At 45.4% G+C, this 18,354-nt stretch overlaps 1 protein-coding gene across 1 annotated transcript in view; it reads right to left on the reverse strand.

The window, feature by feature from the left end:
- Nucleotides 1–17,314, reverse strand: part of LOC125452118 (desmoglein-2-like) — a 91,438-nt gene extending 74,124 nt beyond the window's left edge. Inside the window, exon 1 of the mRNA XM_048530137.2 lies at nt 17,143–17,314. Within this exon, the coding sequence (XP_048386094.1) occupies nt 17,143–17,196 (54 nt within the window). The 5' untranslated portion in view covers nt 17,197–17,314. The remainder of the gene's footprint in view (nt 1–17,142) is intronic.
- Nucleotides 17,315–18,354: the final 1,040 nt, after the last annotated feature.

Consider the following 18,354-nt stretch of genomic DNA (forward strand, 5'->3'; position numbering starts at 1 on the left):
TAATCAAGTAAAACGTTCTAAATAATTAAAGATAGAACAGCATCTTAGGCTTGTTTAATACATCCTCATCAGTGGTGTGACCCTTCGATCTTTTATTGATAAATTCTGTGTCTGATACCACGTCTCTCACTAACACCTGCAGAAGGAGCAGGATTCTGAAAGCTTGTGTTTTCAAATAAACCTGTTGGACTATAACCTGGTGTTGTGTGATTTCTGACCTTAGCTATTACAAGTAATTAGACTTTAGTCACAGGTAAACAGTTTGAAACCATCAGCGTACGCTACCAATTGAAACTCAAATCCGCTAATAATCTCTCCTTTGCACACAACAGACAAACAGAGAGGATGAACTAGGTTATGGACTGAAAGGAAAAGCTAGAAAGACAGTTAGCAATAATTGTATCAGAGATAATAGGAGCTGCAGATGCTGGAGAATCCGAGATAACAAGGTGTGGAGGTGGATGAACACAGCAGGCCAAGCAGCATCAGAGGAGCAGGAAAGCTGACGTTTCGGGCCTAGATTCTTCATCAGATTTCTGACGAAGGGTCTAGGCCCAAAACGTCAGCTTTTGTGGTCCTAAGATGCTGCTTGGCCTGCTGTGTTCATCCAGCTTCACACCTTGTTAAGACAGTTCAGCAATATTTGTTTTAAGATTCTATTGTTGAAATTATCTATGTGACTCTTCTCCTTTCTTACAATGATTTCTTCAAGTTCTGATAATTGTCGTAGTAACCCCTCTGATATTAGCTTGTTATTACTTGCGATTAGAACTTTTAAAGAGAGATTGTAGACATGTCCAGGTAATGTTGTCAGCTAGTTACAACTGATGTTTAAAAAGGTTAAAGATTGTAGGTTTATAATGGCTTCTGGAAAATTTCATTTACAGTGCATTGCTTCCGTCATCTTTCTCCAGATGCTTCTAATGGTTAGTAAGAGACATAAGGTGGCAGGTCTACTAATGAAAAAGATCTCCAACTTACCAACTAAAAGTCATCGAACAACTAGAAAGATTAATTGGTTTTCTTCAGTCTTACAGTGAGTTTTTACTACAGAGAGTTTTGACTGTCGAGAACAGAGAGGCCGTTCCTGAGAACTTCTCTCTCTCTGTAACTTGATGCCAGCTTCAGGCTGTTCAGTTACCTGACAGCCAATCACACAGTTGTTGGAATGCAAAAGGCAAAAATTGATAACTGATCACTAGTCCATAGACCAATCAACACTGTTCTGCGGAAAGGTCACTGGATCTGAAATATTAAATCTGATTTCTCCCTACAAATGTTATCAGATCAGCTGAGTTTTCTCAGCAATTTCTGTTTTTCGTTTCCAATACACTACTTGTTGCCAGCAAATTCTGTATCTGAACCTGCTCTTGGCTTCCAACAGTGTGTAATTCAATCAGTTGCTGGCCATGGGTATCACCTTAGTTGGACTCCAAAATGTGCAGGACCCTTTCAAATTCCGGTTTTAAAATGGTTCTTTTTTATTTCAGTCTTTTAAAATAAAACTAAATAAAAATACCACATTGGCAAAGTTAGCATTTATTGCCCGTGTTTTATTTCTCTTGCAGTGATGCAGTAATGAGTCAAACACATTGCTAAAGGCATTAGTGAACCACGGTTGAATGGATTGAGGATTTGAGTTCAGATGTCGGGTTATCTTACTGCACTCATAGAGTACCTTGGTGAGACCATACCTGGAATATTGCATGTAGTTTTGGACATACTTAGATTTAGATTTTATTGTCACGTGTACTCAAGTACAGGAGTACAGTGAAAAGTGTACAAGGCACCATCCTGGGTACAAAATACTCAGGTACAAAGTAGTAAAAGAAATACAGTTTATAAAGTTAAGCATTAGAATTATTCAAAGCATTATTCTATTCATAGAATAAGTTAAAAATACAGAAATAGGTAATAGTTAGCATTAAAGTCCTTCTTAATACAGCCTAGGAAAAATAAAGGATTAAAATTAAAGGTTCAACAGGCTTTGATGAGTCCTCTGCTTCGCTTGCCTCCAGGAGAGCTCAGCTCCTGTTCGCAATGCAGCAGCTACTGGGGGAGCAAATGGGAAGGCTTCCTCACCACCTGCTGCTCCTGCTGGGCCAAAAGACAGGGCTGAGAGTGCGGGCTGAGTGACAGGACCGAGAGACCAGGCCGAGGGACTGGGCCGAGAGACAGGGCCAAGAGACCGGGCCGAGAGACCGGGCCGAGAGACCGGGCTGAGAGAATAGGTTGCGTGACCGGGCCAAGAGACAGGGGCTGAGTGACCGGGCCGAGAGATTGGGCTGAGTGACCGGGCCTAGACACCGGGGCCGAGAGACCGGGCCGAAAGACCAGGGCCGAGAGACCGGGGCCGAGTGACTGGGCCGAGAGACTGGGCTGAGACCACCATGGGCCACCAAGCGATCGGCCGAGATACTGCCAAAGGCCTCCAAGAGACCACTACGGGCCAGGCTGAAAGGATGCCTCACTGTGCCCGCTCTGTGGCCGGGAGTGAAGAAAAGAAACACCACGAGAGAGAAATAAAGATGAAAAATAAAGAGAAAGAAATGAGGAAGAAACAGATGGAGTGGATGAGCTATGACTGAAGTGTCCTACTCAGCCACCACATTACCACAGAGGGAGTGTAACGAAGGTTCACTGAGTTGATACCAAAAGGATGACAGGACTATCCTTTGAGGAGAGTTTGGTTTGACTGGCCTGAGTGAGGACACCCAGGTCTCATGACCCTCCCCCTTTCCCAATCTATCAAATCCAGATGATAATCTGCCTTCCTGCTTTTGCTACCAAAGTGCATAATCTCACAATGAGCAGCATTTGCTCACTCAGTCAAATTGCCCAAATCACACTGAAGCACTCCTGTATCCTCCTCACAGTTCACCCTCTCATTAGCTACTGAACCTAGCTCTGAGTTCCAGTTTTTATTCGTTGAATTTAAATTCTCCCAGCTGCTGGGGGTGTGCTCAGAACCTGGGTTCCTTCGATCATTAGCCTTTATTGTTAGTCTAGGAACATTAGCCTCATCCTCGTTACTAGCCCTGGGTACACTGGAAATTGTGGGACACACAGGATAGGCAATGAAAAACATTGGGAATCTAAGGCAAGGGAGCACCATCAAAAATATTTGACCAGATCCAAACCGTTCCTACATACAAAGCATGGTAAAATTTTGGTGGTGTCCATGATACTTGTTTTTAAATTTGATCATGGAGTTGTGAGTTTCACTGGCTAGAGCAGCATTTTATTCCACATGACTAATTGCCCTAACTGGGGGGCAACGAACCGTTTTTTTCAGAGCCATGAGGTCATGTTGCAGCTTTAGAAAACTCTGGTGCGGCCCCACTTGGAATATTACATGCTGCTCTGGTCGCCGCATTATAGGAAGGATGTGGAAGCTTTGGAAAGGGTGCAGAGGAGATTTACCAGGATGTTGCCTGGTATGGAGGGAAGGTCTTATGAGGAAAGGCTGAGGAGCTTGAGGCTGTTTTCGTTAGAGAGAAGAAGGTTAAGAGGTGACTTAATAGAGATATATAAAATAATCAGAGCGTTAGATAGGGTGGATAGGGACAGCCTTTTTCCTTGGATGGTGATGGATAGCACGAGGGGTCATAACTTTAAATTGAGGGATGATATATATGTAGGTCAGATGTCAGAGGGAGGTTCTTTACTCAGAGAGTAGTAAGGGTATGGAATGCCCTGCCTGCAACTGTAGTAGACTCGCCAGCTTTAAGGGCATTTAAATGGTCATTGGATAAACATATGGATGATAATGGAATAGTGTAGATTAGATGGGCTTCTGATTGGCTTCACAGGTCAGCGCAACATCGAGGGCCGAAGGGCCTGTACTGCGCTGTAGTGTTCTTCGTTCTATGTTCAGTGAATGTTGTGTAGGTACACACACATACACACACACACACACACACACACACACACACACACACACACACATGCGCGCGCGTGTGTAAACACACACACATACACACACACACACACACACACGCGCGCGCGCACACACGCACTGAAAGACCGGTGATATATTTCCGAGTCACACCTTTCTGCCATTGCATGAGGTGGTGGAGGGAATGGATGTTTGTGGGTGTGGTGCCAATCAAGAGGGGTTCTTTGCCCTGGATGGTGCCAAGTCTCTCAAGTGTTGCTGGCACTGCACCCATCCAGGCAATGCTACTCCATCATTTTCCAAGCTTCTGCTTTGAGGATGGTAGGCAGGTATTAAGAGAGACAGAAGGTAACATAGAACATTACAGCACAGTACAGGCCCTTCGGCCCTTGATGTTGTGCTGACCTGTCATACCGATCTCAAGCCCATCTAACCTACACTATTCCATGTGCGTCCATATGCTTATCCAATGATGACTTAAATGTACCTAAAGTTGGCGAATCTACTACCGTTGCAGGCAAAGCGTTCCATTCCCTTACTACTAAGTGAGTAAAGAAACTACCTCTGACGTCTGTCCTATATCTTTCATCCCTCAATTTAAAGTTATGCCCCCTCGTGCTCGCTGTCACCATCCTAGGAAAAAGGCTCTCCCTATCCACCCTGTCTAACCCTCTGATTATTTTATATGTCTCAATTAAGTCACCTCTCAACCTTCTGTAAGGTTAAGTTATTCTTTGCAGGATTCTTGACCTCTGACCTGCTCTTGAAGCCTCAGCATTTGTAAGGCTGGTCCTGTTCAGTTTCGAGTAAGCCCCTGGGATATTGATAATAGGGGGTTCAGTAATGGTAGTGCCATGGGAGGTCAATGGTGGGATAGTTTCGTTTCTCTTTCGTCAGAGGTAGTTACCGATAAGCATTTGTGTGGCACAAACATTACTTGTTACTTGGATGTTAGGGAGACAGTCATTAATGAAGCAGTTGAGGGTGGTTGAACCTGGGACAGTACCCTGAGGAACTCAAGCAGAGATGTCCTGGAGATGACTGGCTTCCAACAACCACAACCATCTTCCAATGTGCCAGATATGACTCCTGGATAACTCCACTTATCCTACCATACATCACCCTCTTGTCCTGCATTGGCTCCAGCACCACTGGGGTTCCTTGATGCGAGGTCAGCTGCAAATTTATTTCAATGATTTCTGTTAACCAGCAGCATTAAGAAAATGGGAAAAAGATGCAATATTGAATGCATGTCTGAGATCAGCCATGATTTCATCAAATAGGAGAAGAACTTCAATGAGATGAATGGCCTTGCTTGTTAAATTTTTAAAAAATTAAACTATTTTTCTAATCAACCTATTCGGAGATGTTCACACACGCTGTCTAGAGCAGGTGGGGCTTGAACCTACACCCCGATCTCTGCCGACAACCACTGCACCAAAAGGGGACCCTCTCTCTTTCTTTAAATATAGGGCCAAAGAGTGTCCTTCATTTTCGTTTTATCCCTGAGCATCCCGTGGTTTTTTTTTGTTTCTGTTGCGAGACGGAAAGAAAAGACACCATTTTGTATACGAACAACCAAAGCCCTTTAAAAGCAATGCTGACATAAAAATAAAACTGCCAGGAGGACAGGGAAGGGACTAAATCAGAATTGAGTTGGAGGGAAAAAGAAATCCCTCTATTCCCAGCGCTGTCTCTCTCTCTCTCTCTTGTTAATGCAAACTTGCAAATTAGAAGCAGCTGTCAGCCATTTGGCCCCTCGAGCCTGCTTTACCATTTAATAAGATTCATTTGGCTGTCGTGTTAGCCACTTCCAATGATGTTAATACCAGATTAATCCATCAAAATTCCTCATTTTTAAGCAGATAAGGGGAGGCAATGGCCTAGTGGTATTATCACTGGACTGTTAACCCAGAGACCCAGCTAATGTTCTGGGGACCTGGGTTCTACTCCTGCTGTGGCAGATGGTGGCATTTGAATTTTAAAAATTTGGAATTAAGACATGTTGATGTAGCTAGTGAGGTCCTCATCCAACGAATGAAAAAGAATGTGTATTAAATTTTCTCCCTAACCATTTCTGCTGCACAGAAAAATTCTCAGAATTATCATCTCCATAATCCCCAATATATGGTCAAGTGTCTGTATTTGATATTGCCACAGTTTACAGGGAGTGTGTTACTGGATGATCTAATTCAGTGCAGACAGTACACAAGTGATACACTGTAGTCTTGTTGGATGACTCATTGCTCAAAGATAATATGCAAATTTATGACACACGAGAAAACAATACAGTAAGAACAAGGAGTGGCAATTTGTCACAGATCAGTCTCTTGAGAGATCTGAAAGATTGCCAAAATCCATTTGAAAATTCAAAACATTTATTCTATTTGCTACACTATTCCAATTTGGTCAATCAGAACCCTTTCTTGAGAAGTCAATGCCAATTATTTATCACGATCGTTTCAGTTTGTAGTTATCGCTCTATGAAGCAAACATTCCATTATCTTTTTTCTCACTGAACTTCAGCAAAATATTGTTTCTTGGGTTTGTTCTACCTACCATTTAGTTAATAGGATCTTTCATTCATTATTTTGTGCTGCCGCCTCCCCAGTTGCCCTTGAGGTAAGTGGTCTGCCGGACAGTTAAGAGTCAACCGCATTGCTGTGGGTCTGGAGTCACATGCAGGCCAGACCAGGTAAGGATGGCAGTTTCCTTCCCTAAAGGACATTAGTGAACCAGATGGGTTTTTCTCCCCCGACAATCAGCGTTGGATTCAAGGTCACCATTAGATTCTTAATTCCAGATATTTATGGAATTCAAATTCCACCATCTGCCGTGGCTGGATTCAAACCCAGGTTCCCCAGAATATTATCTGGGTCTCTGGATTAACGGGTCCAGCGATAATACCACTCGGCAATCACCTCCCCTGAAGTCACATGTGGGCCAAACCATGTAAAAGGCATGAATGACCCAGATAGGGTTTTATAGTAATGGTTACTTGGTCACTATTAGGCCAGTGTTTTTATCAAATCTGCCCATGATGGCATTCAAACCCATGCCCCCACAACATTAACTGGTGATTTTGGACTATCCCCATGTGAAATCATTGCCTCCCCACTTACTCTGTTAAAACCTCTCATCATTTTGAATACCTGTAACAAACACTGAACAGAAAAGATGTAAAGTAGAAAATGTTCAAGGTCGATGAGCAACGAATGTTTTCTGAAAAAATTGAAAACTCCAGAACATAACCTCCAGGAGCAAAGATAAAGGTCATTTTGATGGAATGCTCACATCTGAAGCGATTTCTTTTAAAACTCTCAGTTTCTTGACGATACAGATGTCAGGATAATGTAGAATGAACTTCTGGTTAATATATTATTTGGCAGGAAGCAGCCCAGCATGGGTCTGTAAATGAACCAGCGTTCTGTGTACCACAGTGAGGAAAAATATCTTCAGAACCAGGGCTCACAGTCGAAGGATACAGGGTGGGCCATTTAGGACGCAGTTGAGGAGAAATGCCATCACCCAGAGATTGGAGAACCTGTGGAATCCTCTGTCACAGGAAGCCATTGAGGCCAAAACATTGAATGTTTTCAACAAGGGGTGAGATATAGTTCTCAGGTTGAAAGGGATCAAAGGGGATGGGGAGAAAGTGGGAATAGGGGCTGTGTTGGATGATCAACCATGATAATACCGAATGATGGAGCAGGCTCAAAGGGCTCACTGGCCTACTTCTGCTCCTATTTTCTACATTTCTTTGTTGTAGATGTCTTTGGGATCAGACATCTAGAATATAATAAATCGAAGAAAGACCTGACATTTATAAAATGTAACCTCAAGACAGGAAAGTGCTATACAGCCAATTAAGTATTTTAGGAGTGCAGCCTCTGCTGCCAGGTATGAAATTCAGCCAGCTGGCACACAACCCCACAAACTAACAAACATCTCCAACTTCAAGAACGTTTAGAATTATAAAATAATACAAACAAAGGAGGAGGGGGAAGCCAACAAATAAACACCATTTTTATGTTAAAATGCAATTTTAATAAATTAAGTCAATATTTTTCTTATCCATTTAAACCCTTATTGTGCTGATTTCCCTAGCTCATACATACATGATCATAAGATATGGAGTAGAATTACGATTCAGCCCATCCAGTCTGTTCTGCCATTTAATACATTCCTCAACCCCATTCTCCTGCCTTCTGCCTGTAACCCTTGATCCCCTTAGTAATTAAGAACCTATCTGTCTCTGTCTCAATGACTTAGCCTCCATACCCCCTGTAGCAATGAGTTCCAAAGGTTTACCACCGTCTGGGTGAAGAAATTCCCCTACAAGGAGAGGAAAGGGAGGAATCCTTAAATACAAAGTGAACCTGTGGTGGGGAGGGCACTGTTCTTCAGACTGATGTTTGTCAAATTCATGAATAAAAGCTCTCCAAGGTTTAGACCAACAGCTACTGGGGAATATTACCCAGAGTCTGCTCTCTAAAAGGAAGCTCCATTTCGTACACAGTAGAATTTTCTTGCAATTAACAGTGCAACACCAGGCTTTTGTTGAGAATCAGAGCGAAGTGGCAATTCAACCGTCATACTTCTGCAGGCTCATTGAAAGAGAAGTTGTGTTCAGACCACCCTCGCCCACCTTTGGCCAGTGGTCCCAGAGGCCACTCGTCATCCACAGATAGCTGCCCCAGCTCCCCTTTGAGCTTCGCATGTCAAAATCTATCAAAAATTTCTGACCCTGACATCTTAGTGAAACAATTTCTTCTTTTCACTATTCTCGAGCTTCTGTAGAATCACAGAGCATGGAAATTGACCCTTCAGTCCAGCCAGTCCCAAACTAAACTAATCTCACCCTCCTGTTCTTGGCCCTTATCCGTCCAAACATTTCCTATTCATGTACTTATCCAATTGTCTTTTAAACGTTGTGACTGTGCCCTCTGGAAGTTCATTCCACACACAAACCTCCCTCTGTGTAGAAAATTTGCCCCTCAAGACTTTTTAAAATCTCTCTCCTCTCATCTTAAGATTATACCCCCTAGTTTTGAAATCCCCCATTTTAGGAGAAAGACAGCTACCATTAATCCCATCTATACCCCCTCATGATTTTATAATTCTCTGTAAAGTGATTTCTCATCCTCCTACGCTCCAGTGAAAAATGTCCCATATTATCCAGCCTTTCTTTCTAACTTAAACCCTCCACTCCTGGCCACATCATGGTAAATGTTTTCTGAACTCTCTCTGGTTTAACAATATCCTTCCTACAACTGGGCAACCAGAACTGGGCACAGTATTCTGGAAGGGGTCTCACCAATGTCCTGTACAACCTCAACATGACTTTTGCCAGTGATTTCAAACCGATCAGCATCAGCTATTCATCTTCTCGCTTCAGAAGCTACTTTTTCCCAATATTCTCTATCAACGACCTCTATCACCTTGAAAGCCTCTACTGGGTCACCTCACAACCTTCTCTGAAGAGAACACTCCCAACTCTTCCAGCCTCTTCTCATAAATGAACAATTCCTCATTCCTAGATATAGCCCTGGGTCGTCTCCACCACACCCTAAATTTACATCTTCCCAGAAATGAGGTACCTCCAGCTTTTTACAAAACTGTGACTAAGGCAAGACCTATGATTCAGTATTCTTTTTGTGCATTTTCACTGCAAAATACAAAAGAAAGGAGAATATTATCTAAATAGTCACAATGGCAGATCTAAGAGATATAGTATCCTGCAATTTGACTTGTATTCGGTTAGTCTGCAGGACCAGTGAGTACAAACGGAAGTGAGTAGAATGTTCTACAGTCAGAGAGCCTTACAGCTCCAAAGCAGACCCTTCAGCCCAATCAGTCCATGCTGAACGTAATCCCAAATTAAACTAGCCCCACCCGCATGCTTCTGGCACATATCCCTCCCAACCTTTCCTGTTCATGTGCTTATCCAAATGCCATAACTGTGCCTGCATCCATCACTTCCGCTGGAAGCTCATTCTACACTCAAGCCACCCACCATGTAAAAACGTTGCCCCCTCGTATGCTTTTTTTAAATCTTTCTCCTCTCACCATAAAAATTGCCCCTCGGCTTGAAATCCCCCATCCTAGGGAAAAGACAGCTGTAATTAACCCTGCCTACACCTTGCTTATTGTGAGGAAAATTGAATACAGGTGTAGTCAATCTACTCTAAAACGTTAGGGGTGTAGTGAAGTCATGCCTCAGTTCAATAGTTTCTGAGATCTATAATACTGCACAGAGCATTGGCCTCCTCATTTAAGGAAGAATGTAAAGGTGTCAAAAGCACTCCAGAGAAATTTAACAAACTAATATTCAGAATGTGCAGATTGCCTAACACGGCAAATGGGGAGGTGATGGCCTAGTGGTATTATCGCTGGGCTGTTAATCCAGGAACGCAGATAACGTTCCGGGGGCCCGGGTTCGAATCCTGCCACGGTAGAGGGTGGAATTTGAACTCAATAAATATCTGGAATTTAGAATCCTCTGATGACCATGAATCCATTGTTAATTGTTGGGGGAAAAGCCCATCTGGTTCACTAATGTCCTTCAGGGAAGGAAACTACCATCCTTACCTGGTCTGGCCTACATGTGACTCCAGCCCCACAGCAATGTGGTTGACTCTCAACTGCCCTCTGGGCAATTAGGGGTGGGCGATAAATGTTGCCTGGATAACTGCAGCTTAAAACAGCAAGAGGTGACTGATTGAAACCTACGAGATCCTGAATTGCCTTGACAGGATCGACATGGGGAGGATGTTCCTCCTTTTGACAGAATCTGGAACTAAAGGTCAATATTTAAAAATAAGGAGTCACTCAGTTAAAACAAAGGGAAGGGGAATTTTATCTCACAGAGGATTGAGTGTCTTTGGAACCAGCTCCTACCACCTGTAGAGAAATATTTTTAAGATTGAGGAGGATCAGCAGGGGAGGGGTGGAAGGTTATTGCATGATCTCATTGAATGCTGGAACAGGTTCAGCGGGTCACATGTCATGTATGTTTCTGTGTGCACCTTTCCATCCTTGGAGAGATATTGGACACATACAGCAGACTATGGTTGGGGTTGGAGAGTTTGAGCTATGGGGAGAGGCTGGAAAAGCGGGGGCTGTTTTCCCTGGAACATCCGAGGCTGAAGGGTGACCTCGTAGAGGTTTATAAAATCATGACGGATATGGGATAGGGTGAATATTTTTAAAATTAATTCATGGGATGAGGGCGTCGCTGACCAGGCAGCATTAATTGCCCACCCCTAAATGCCCAGAGGGCAGTTGAGAGTCAACCGCATTGCTGTGAGTGTGGAGTCACATGTAGGCCAGACCAGGTAAGGACGGCAGTTTCCTTCCCTAAAGGATATTAGTGAACCAGATGGATTTTCCCAACAATCAACAATGGATTCACGGACAATATTAGGCTCTCAATTCCAGATATTTTTACTGAATTAAAATTACACCAGCTGCCGTGGCAGTATTCGAACCCAGATCCCCAGAACATTATCTGCGTCTCTGGATTAACACTCCACAACGATAATAGCACTAGGCCAACGCCTCCCATATAGGCAAGTTCGTTTCCCCAGGGTGGGGGAAACTAAAACTAGACGGCATACATTGAAGGTGAGGTGGGAAAGATTTAAAAGGGACTTGAGGGGTCACTGTTTCACACAGAGGGTGGTGTGTGCGTGGAAAGAGCTGCCAGAGGAAGTGGTGGAGGCCAGTACTGTTACAGCATTTAAAGGGCAGGTACGTGGATAGGAAAGGTTTAGAAAGCCAAACCGTGGCAGTATGGATGAGCTGGGCTAAAAGGTCTGTTTCTGTGCTGTAAGACTGTGTAACTCTATGACCGCAGAGAAAATGTTTCCCTTCGTGAGGGACTTGATTGAGGGGCCACTCTATAAAAGGTAGTCATTAATACATGCACTAAATACTCAGGAGAAGTTTCTGAATTCAGACAGCAAACAATACAGATAATATTTCAGACAAAGCTGGAGAGAAGTAGATGAAGAGGGAACGATGGAGAGAAGGATGGAGATGGAGGGAAGGTGAAGTGAGGACGAGTGGGGAGAAACATAAACACCAAGTTGTGGGCCAAATAGTCTCTCTCTGTGCTGTCAATTTCTCGCGACGGTGGCAAATGCAGCCTGCTGTTTCTCCAGTGTTAGCCACAATGTAGTATGGTTTGCTGAATAAAATCTCACAAAAACTTGTAAATACCTTCCTGAGGAGGTTGTGCTGTGAACAAGCAACACACTAAGTGAAAATTGTAGAATACCTACAGGCCATTTGGCCCATTGAGACCACACTAACTCTCCAAAGAGAAGCCCACCAGCACCCAGCACCCCTCACAGACCCTACTCCTTTATTTTTCCAAGGCTAACCCACTTAGCCTGCAAATCCTGGGATACCATGGGGCAATTTAGTGTGGCTAATCTGCGCGCCTTTGGGTTGTGTGAGGAAACCGGAGCACCCGGAGGAAAGCCACTCAGATACAGGGAGAATGTGCGAACTCCACACAGACAGTTGCCCAAGGGTGGAATCGAACCCGGGACCCTGGCGCTGTGAGGTACTGTGCCACCCCCTAAAGTTGGCAAACGGGGGGCAAATATTAAGTTTTAAAGTGGCTGTTGACAGTAGCCTCCAGACTCAGATAGCAACCCATTTCTAAATCATAGTAGGCCACATACTTAAATAAAGTTACACGAAACAAAAAATAAGCGATAGTGATCGATTCGGGTCAAAATCTTATGAATTAATAGCACAGAAACAGGTCAAGCCACTCCACGTCAGTGTTTCTGTTTCACAACTGCCTCCTCCCTATCTCTTTATTGTCCTTCATCTTCTCCTGTTGAACATGAAAGTTAATAAGTCACTCATAAAGCAGTTTGCAATGCAGAGGATTCACCCTTCAGTGCAATTTCAACATTTTTATAAAAAGGGTGCTTCAATACCTGTCATACGCAGCAGAAAATTTAACAAAATATGTTTTTCAGTCATTTAAACATAGAACATAGAACATTACAGCACAGTATAGGCCCTTCAGCCCTCGATGCTATGCTGACCTGTCATACCAATCCCAAGCCCATCTAACCTACACTATTCCATGTACATCCATATGCTTGTCCAATGATGCCTTAAATGTACCTAAAGTTGGCGAATCTACTACCGTTGCAGGCAAAGCGTTCCATTCCCTTACTACTTCTGAGTAAAGAAGCAAAGCGTTCCATTCCCTTACTACTCTTTGAGTAAAGAATAGCCCCTGGCTACAGCTTACATCTCAAATGTAGCATTAAATTTAGCAGAAAAGGCTATAGTTCATCTTGGCTGCTCCACTCCATTGGCTGGCCTGGGAAGATATTTCTGTATCAGTCACTGGTTCATGGCTTACAAACCTCGATTTAAGAAGCCCCCTCTCCCCAGCTTGAGAAAACCTTGAGTAACTGACTTGCTGCAGCTTGGAAGCTGAACTTTTTTCAGTGGTCACTAATGGATGCTTGGTATTTAGACGGTCGTGGGAGATGGTGGTTCAGAGGCACTGTCTCTACTGTCGTAAGCCCTAGGCCCAGGCTAATGCTTCGGGGACATGGGTTCAAAATCGTACCCCAGCAGCTGGTGGAATTTAATTTTGGTTAATAAATCTGATGGCCACGACAATTACAATCAAGTGTTGTAAATCCCATCTGGGTCACTGCTGACTTTTAGGGAGGGCAATCTGCCGTCCTTACCCAGTCTGGCCTACACGTGACTCCAGACCCACAGCATTGTGGCTGCCTTCTGAAATGGCTCTAGCAAGCCTCTTCGCTCAAGAGGCAATTGGGGCAGTTAACAATAACTAGCCAACACCCACATTGCATTAAGGAATGTTTTAATTTTGCACACAATTCAATTTATGGCTTGACTGTATCTATCAACTGAAATAAAATGGAACATTCTAGCAGTGAGGAAAGCACAGTTTAACTCTAATAAAACAGAACTGTGGATGCTTGAGATCCGAAACAAAAGCGGAAATTGCTGGAGAAACTCAGCATCTGTGGAGGGAGAAAAAAAGAGTTAATGTTTTGGGTCCAGTGACCTTTCTTCGATTCTCGTTGGACTCTGAGTCCACAGGATCAAATTCACAAGAGAACAGGACAACAATAAGCAACTTCCGTTCCTGCTCATCAATGTAGAACGCATGACCATAATGTCAGTAAAAGGTGTGTAAAAATTAGGGCAATTTTTACTGCTGTGATCTTGTGATAAAATGCTTCTAATAACACATTTAGACTAAACTATTCTTTCTGCTATGTGAAACAATAACAGCTGCAATCTTAAACCTGTTCATAGAATGGTAGAGCCATACAGCACTGTAACAGACCGTTTGGTCCAACTTTTCTGTGCTAACCAGGCATCTCAATCTGGCCTAGTCCCATTTGCCAGCATTTGGCCCATATCCCTCCAAGCCCTTCCTAGTCATGTACCCATCCAGAAGCCTTTTAAATGTTGTAATTGTACCAGCCTCCACCACTTCTTCTGGCAACTCGTCAATCCTCAGGTTTTTTTTAATTTTTACCCTCTCACCTTAAACCCATGCCCTCTGGTTTTGGACTTCCCCACCCTGGGAAGAGAACTTGACTATTCATCCTCCTCATGATTTTATAGCCTCTACAAGGTCACCCCTCAGCCTTTGATGCTCCAGGGAAAAAATCCCCAGGCTGCTCAGCGTCTCCTTGTAGCTCAAACTCTCCATTTCAGGCAACATGCTTGCCAATATTTTACGCACTGCCAAATTCCCAGATTCTGACATTACTCTCGTAGCCACAGTGTTTACGAGGTAAGCCCAGTTAAGTCAACGGTAAACATCGAGATATTGATGGTGAGGGATCCAGAAATGGCAGTGCCTTTGAAGTGGTTGGATTCGCTCCCTTGTTGGAGATGGTCATTGCCTCACACTTCCACAGCAGAGATATTAAGCGCCATTTCTCAGCCCAGGTAAGTCTGCTTGCTGCCAATGTCTTGCTGCATGCAGACACAGGCTGCTTCAGTTTCTAAAGAGGGACAACTGACATTGAGCAGAGTAGTCATCAGCTAACAACTTGGAAAGGCTTGCAAGCAAGACTTTTTTTAAAAAATTGACCACATTTGAGCAGCGTTTGCTAGTTTTATACATTAGTATGTATGGCTTTGGGTTCCTAATACTATACTCTACTGTAGTGGTGATTGAAGTGGCTGGAAACAAATTAATTATAACTGTATTGGAGCAATACTACCCAGAGAGGTCTACTTGCAGTGTAAGCATGTTAGAACCATAAAGTGTTAAGCTATAAACTCTTTTAAAATAAATCACAGCTGACAGCCTCTTTATCAGGCAGTGTGTTAGCTTTCTACACCTGTCACAAGAACACAGCTCTTCACAGGCTCTTTTCCAGTATTTTTTTTGTCCAGGTTAATGCATTCTAAATGGGAAAGGCTGGGAGTCAGCAGTGAGGTGTTAGGGGATAGTGGGATATCACTCTTGTTGTGGACCCCTGCTCCATGTGATCTTTTCCACAGACTTCTAATTCTCAAGCTGCAGACTTGAGAATAAGTGAACAGCCTTGGTATGAAACCATATGATGCAGGTGCAGGATAAGGCCATTCATTGGGTCTGCTCCACTATCCAAGGAGATTGTGGCTGAGCTGATAATCCTCAATTGCATTTTCCTGCTTTTTCCCGTAACCATTGATTCCCTTTACAGAATAAAAATCCATCTCAGCCTTGGATATACTCAATGACTCAACATTCCTGTGCGATAAAGAATTCCACACATCCTCTACCCTTCTACAGAGATTCCATAGAGTCACAGAGCATGTAAAAAGACCCTTCAGGCCAACCAATCCATGCCGACCACAATCCCAAACTGAACTGGTTCCACCTGCCTGTTCCTGGCCCATATCCCTCCAAACCTTTCCTATTCATATACTTATCCAATTGTCTTTTCACATGTAAACTTCCCTCTGTGTACAAAATTTGCCCCCATGCCTTTTTTAAAAATCTCTCTCCTCTCACCTTGAAAATATATCCCCTGGTTTTGAAATCTCCCACCTTCGGGAAAAGACAGCTACGATTAACCCTATCTATCCCCCCTCAAGATTTTATAATCCTCTATAAGGTGACATAAAGGGAGAAGAAATTCTTTCTCATTTCCTTCTTAAATGTGCAACACCTTATTCTGAGATTATTCTCTCTGATCCTAGACTCTCCCACAAGCTGAAACAACCTGTCCACATCTGAACCTTCAGAATGCTGGATGTCTCGATTATGTTGTCTCTCGTTTTTCTAAACTCCAATGAGTAAAGGTAGCTTCTCCCAGCCCTGAAATCAATTGAGTTGGACTGCCTCCAACATTAGCAGACTTCTGCTTAGATTGCGGATACAAAACCATTCTCAGAATTCCAGCTATGACCTGACTAGTGCATTGTTTGCTTTTAGCAAGACCTCCCTATTTTCAAACAACTCACAATAGTACCCACTCCACTATAATAACTCGATTTTAACTTTCTCATTTTCTTCTAAACGTTCCACAGCCACACACGCTCCCCATCTCAGTAATCTCTGCCACAATCACCCGAAATCTTCACACTTGCCTCATACTGGGTTCCCCAGGGTGTTGTTTTGGAACTGCGACTCCTTCTGTATACCTTGCTGGCCCTTCCCCACAGTTTTTTTGTTGTAAAGATACACTTTACAAATCTCTCTTTAATAATGCCTCAGATGTACTGACCGTAGTCAATTCGCTCAGTGGTGCCAAACTCTTTTTTTTAATGCGTTTAAGCACCTGCGAGCCACCTTTGGATGTTTTACTAAAGGTGCAAAAGCAAGAAAACGTGAGATAACAGGGTGTAGAGCTTTCCTGCTCCTCTGATGCAGCTTGGCCTGTTCATCCAGCTTGTTATCTCAGATTCTCCAGCATCTCAAGTTCCTACTATCCAAGAAAGAGTGCAAAGGTGCTAAATAAATGTAAGTTGTTGTTGCTGCTGAAATGTGTGAAACTCGACCTGAATTCAACACTGAACAGAGTAACGAACACACTGAGAGGTAGGATTTTTCCGAGACTTCCTTCCCCAAAGTGAAAACTGAGAACAGCAGGGTGTAAAGTGACAAAGCAACAGGAAAGTGTTGATCAACAGGCCACGAGGCAGAGCGAGATCAAGCAGTTTTGGATTCACAGAGACAGTGTTTTCCCGATTGTTGGAGCCTCTCAGAGAGAGCGACTGACCTGTAGGAGTAGCAGGAGTGCTGTAAGGTACAGGCTGGACCCTGCGATCCCCATTCTCCTCTCCCGTGTGTTCCGGCTCCTATCCCTGTGCCAGTCCCAGCAACAACTCACCTGGAGCAGCCCCACCAGCCAGGTAAGGGTCAGGCCTGCCCAAGCACCACTCCCAGGGAGTGGGGCAAGGAAAGGAAGGGGTGGGGCAAGGGAAGGAGGGACTAGGGAATGATGAAAGGGGGTGTGGTGAACGGGGGTGTGGGTGGGGGGGAGGGGAGAAGAGGTTGCAGGAGCAGTGGGGGGGGGTAAATACTAAGTGAGACAGGGGAGGGGCAATAACCATGTGGCGGGAGGGTGGAGAGGATGAGAGTGGGAGAAGGAGGGTAGCGGGGGAGGAGTGAATTTGGCTTCGGTGAATTAAGGAGGCGGTAAATTGGGAGGGGCAGAATTCTGGGGTGGGGAGGGATAGGGGGGGAGGGGAGGGGGGAGGGGAGGGGAGGGGGGGAGGGGAGGGGAGGGGAGGGGGGGAGGGGAGGGGAGGGGAGGGGGGGAGGGGGGGGAGGGGAGGGGGGGAGGGGGGGGAGGGGAGGGGAGGGGGGAGGGGAGGGGAGGGGAGGGGGGAGGGGAGGGGGGGAGGGGAGGGGAGGGAGGGGGGGAGGGAGGGGAGGGGAGGGGGGGAGGGAGGGGAGGGGAGGGGGGGAGGGAGGGGAGGGGAGGGGGGGAGGGGGGGGGGGGGGAGGGAGGGGGGGGAGGGGGGGGAGGGAGGGGGGAGGGGGGGGAGGGGGCGGGGGGGAGGGGGGGAGGGGGGGGAGGGGGGGGAGGGGGGGGAGGGGGGGAGGGGGCGGGGGGGGAGGGGGGGAGGGAGGGAGGGGGGGGGAGGGGAGGGAGGGGGGGAGGGGGGGGAGGGGGGGGAGAGGGGGAGGGAGGGGGGAGGGGAGGGGGGGAGGGGGAAAGGGAGGGAGGGAATGGGAGGGGGGAAGGGAGGGGGGGAGGGGGGGGAGGGAAGGGGGGAGGGGGGGGAGGGAAGGGGGGAGGGGGGGGGAGGGAAGGGGGGAGGGAGGGGGGGAGGGGGGGGGGAGGGGGGGATGGGGGGAGGGAGGGGGGAGGGAGGAAGGGAGGGGGGAGGGGGGAGGGAGGAAGGGAGGGGGGAGGGAGGGGGGGAGGGGGTAAAGGGGGGGAGGGAGGGAGGGGGTAAAGGGGGGGAGGGAGGGAGGGGGTAAA

This window comes from Stegostoma tigrinum, chromosome 5 (assembly GCF_030684315.1).
Source record: "Stegostoma tigrinum isolate sSteTig4 chromosome 5, sSteTig4.hap1, whole genome shotgun sequence".
Taxonomy (NCBI): domain Eukaryota; kingdom Metazoa; phylum Chordata; class Chondrichthyes; order Orectolobiformes; family Stegostomatidae; genus Stegostoma; species Stegostoma tigrinum.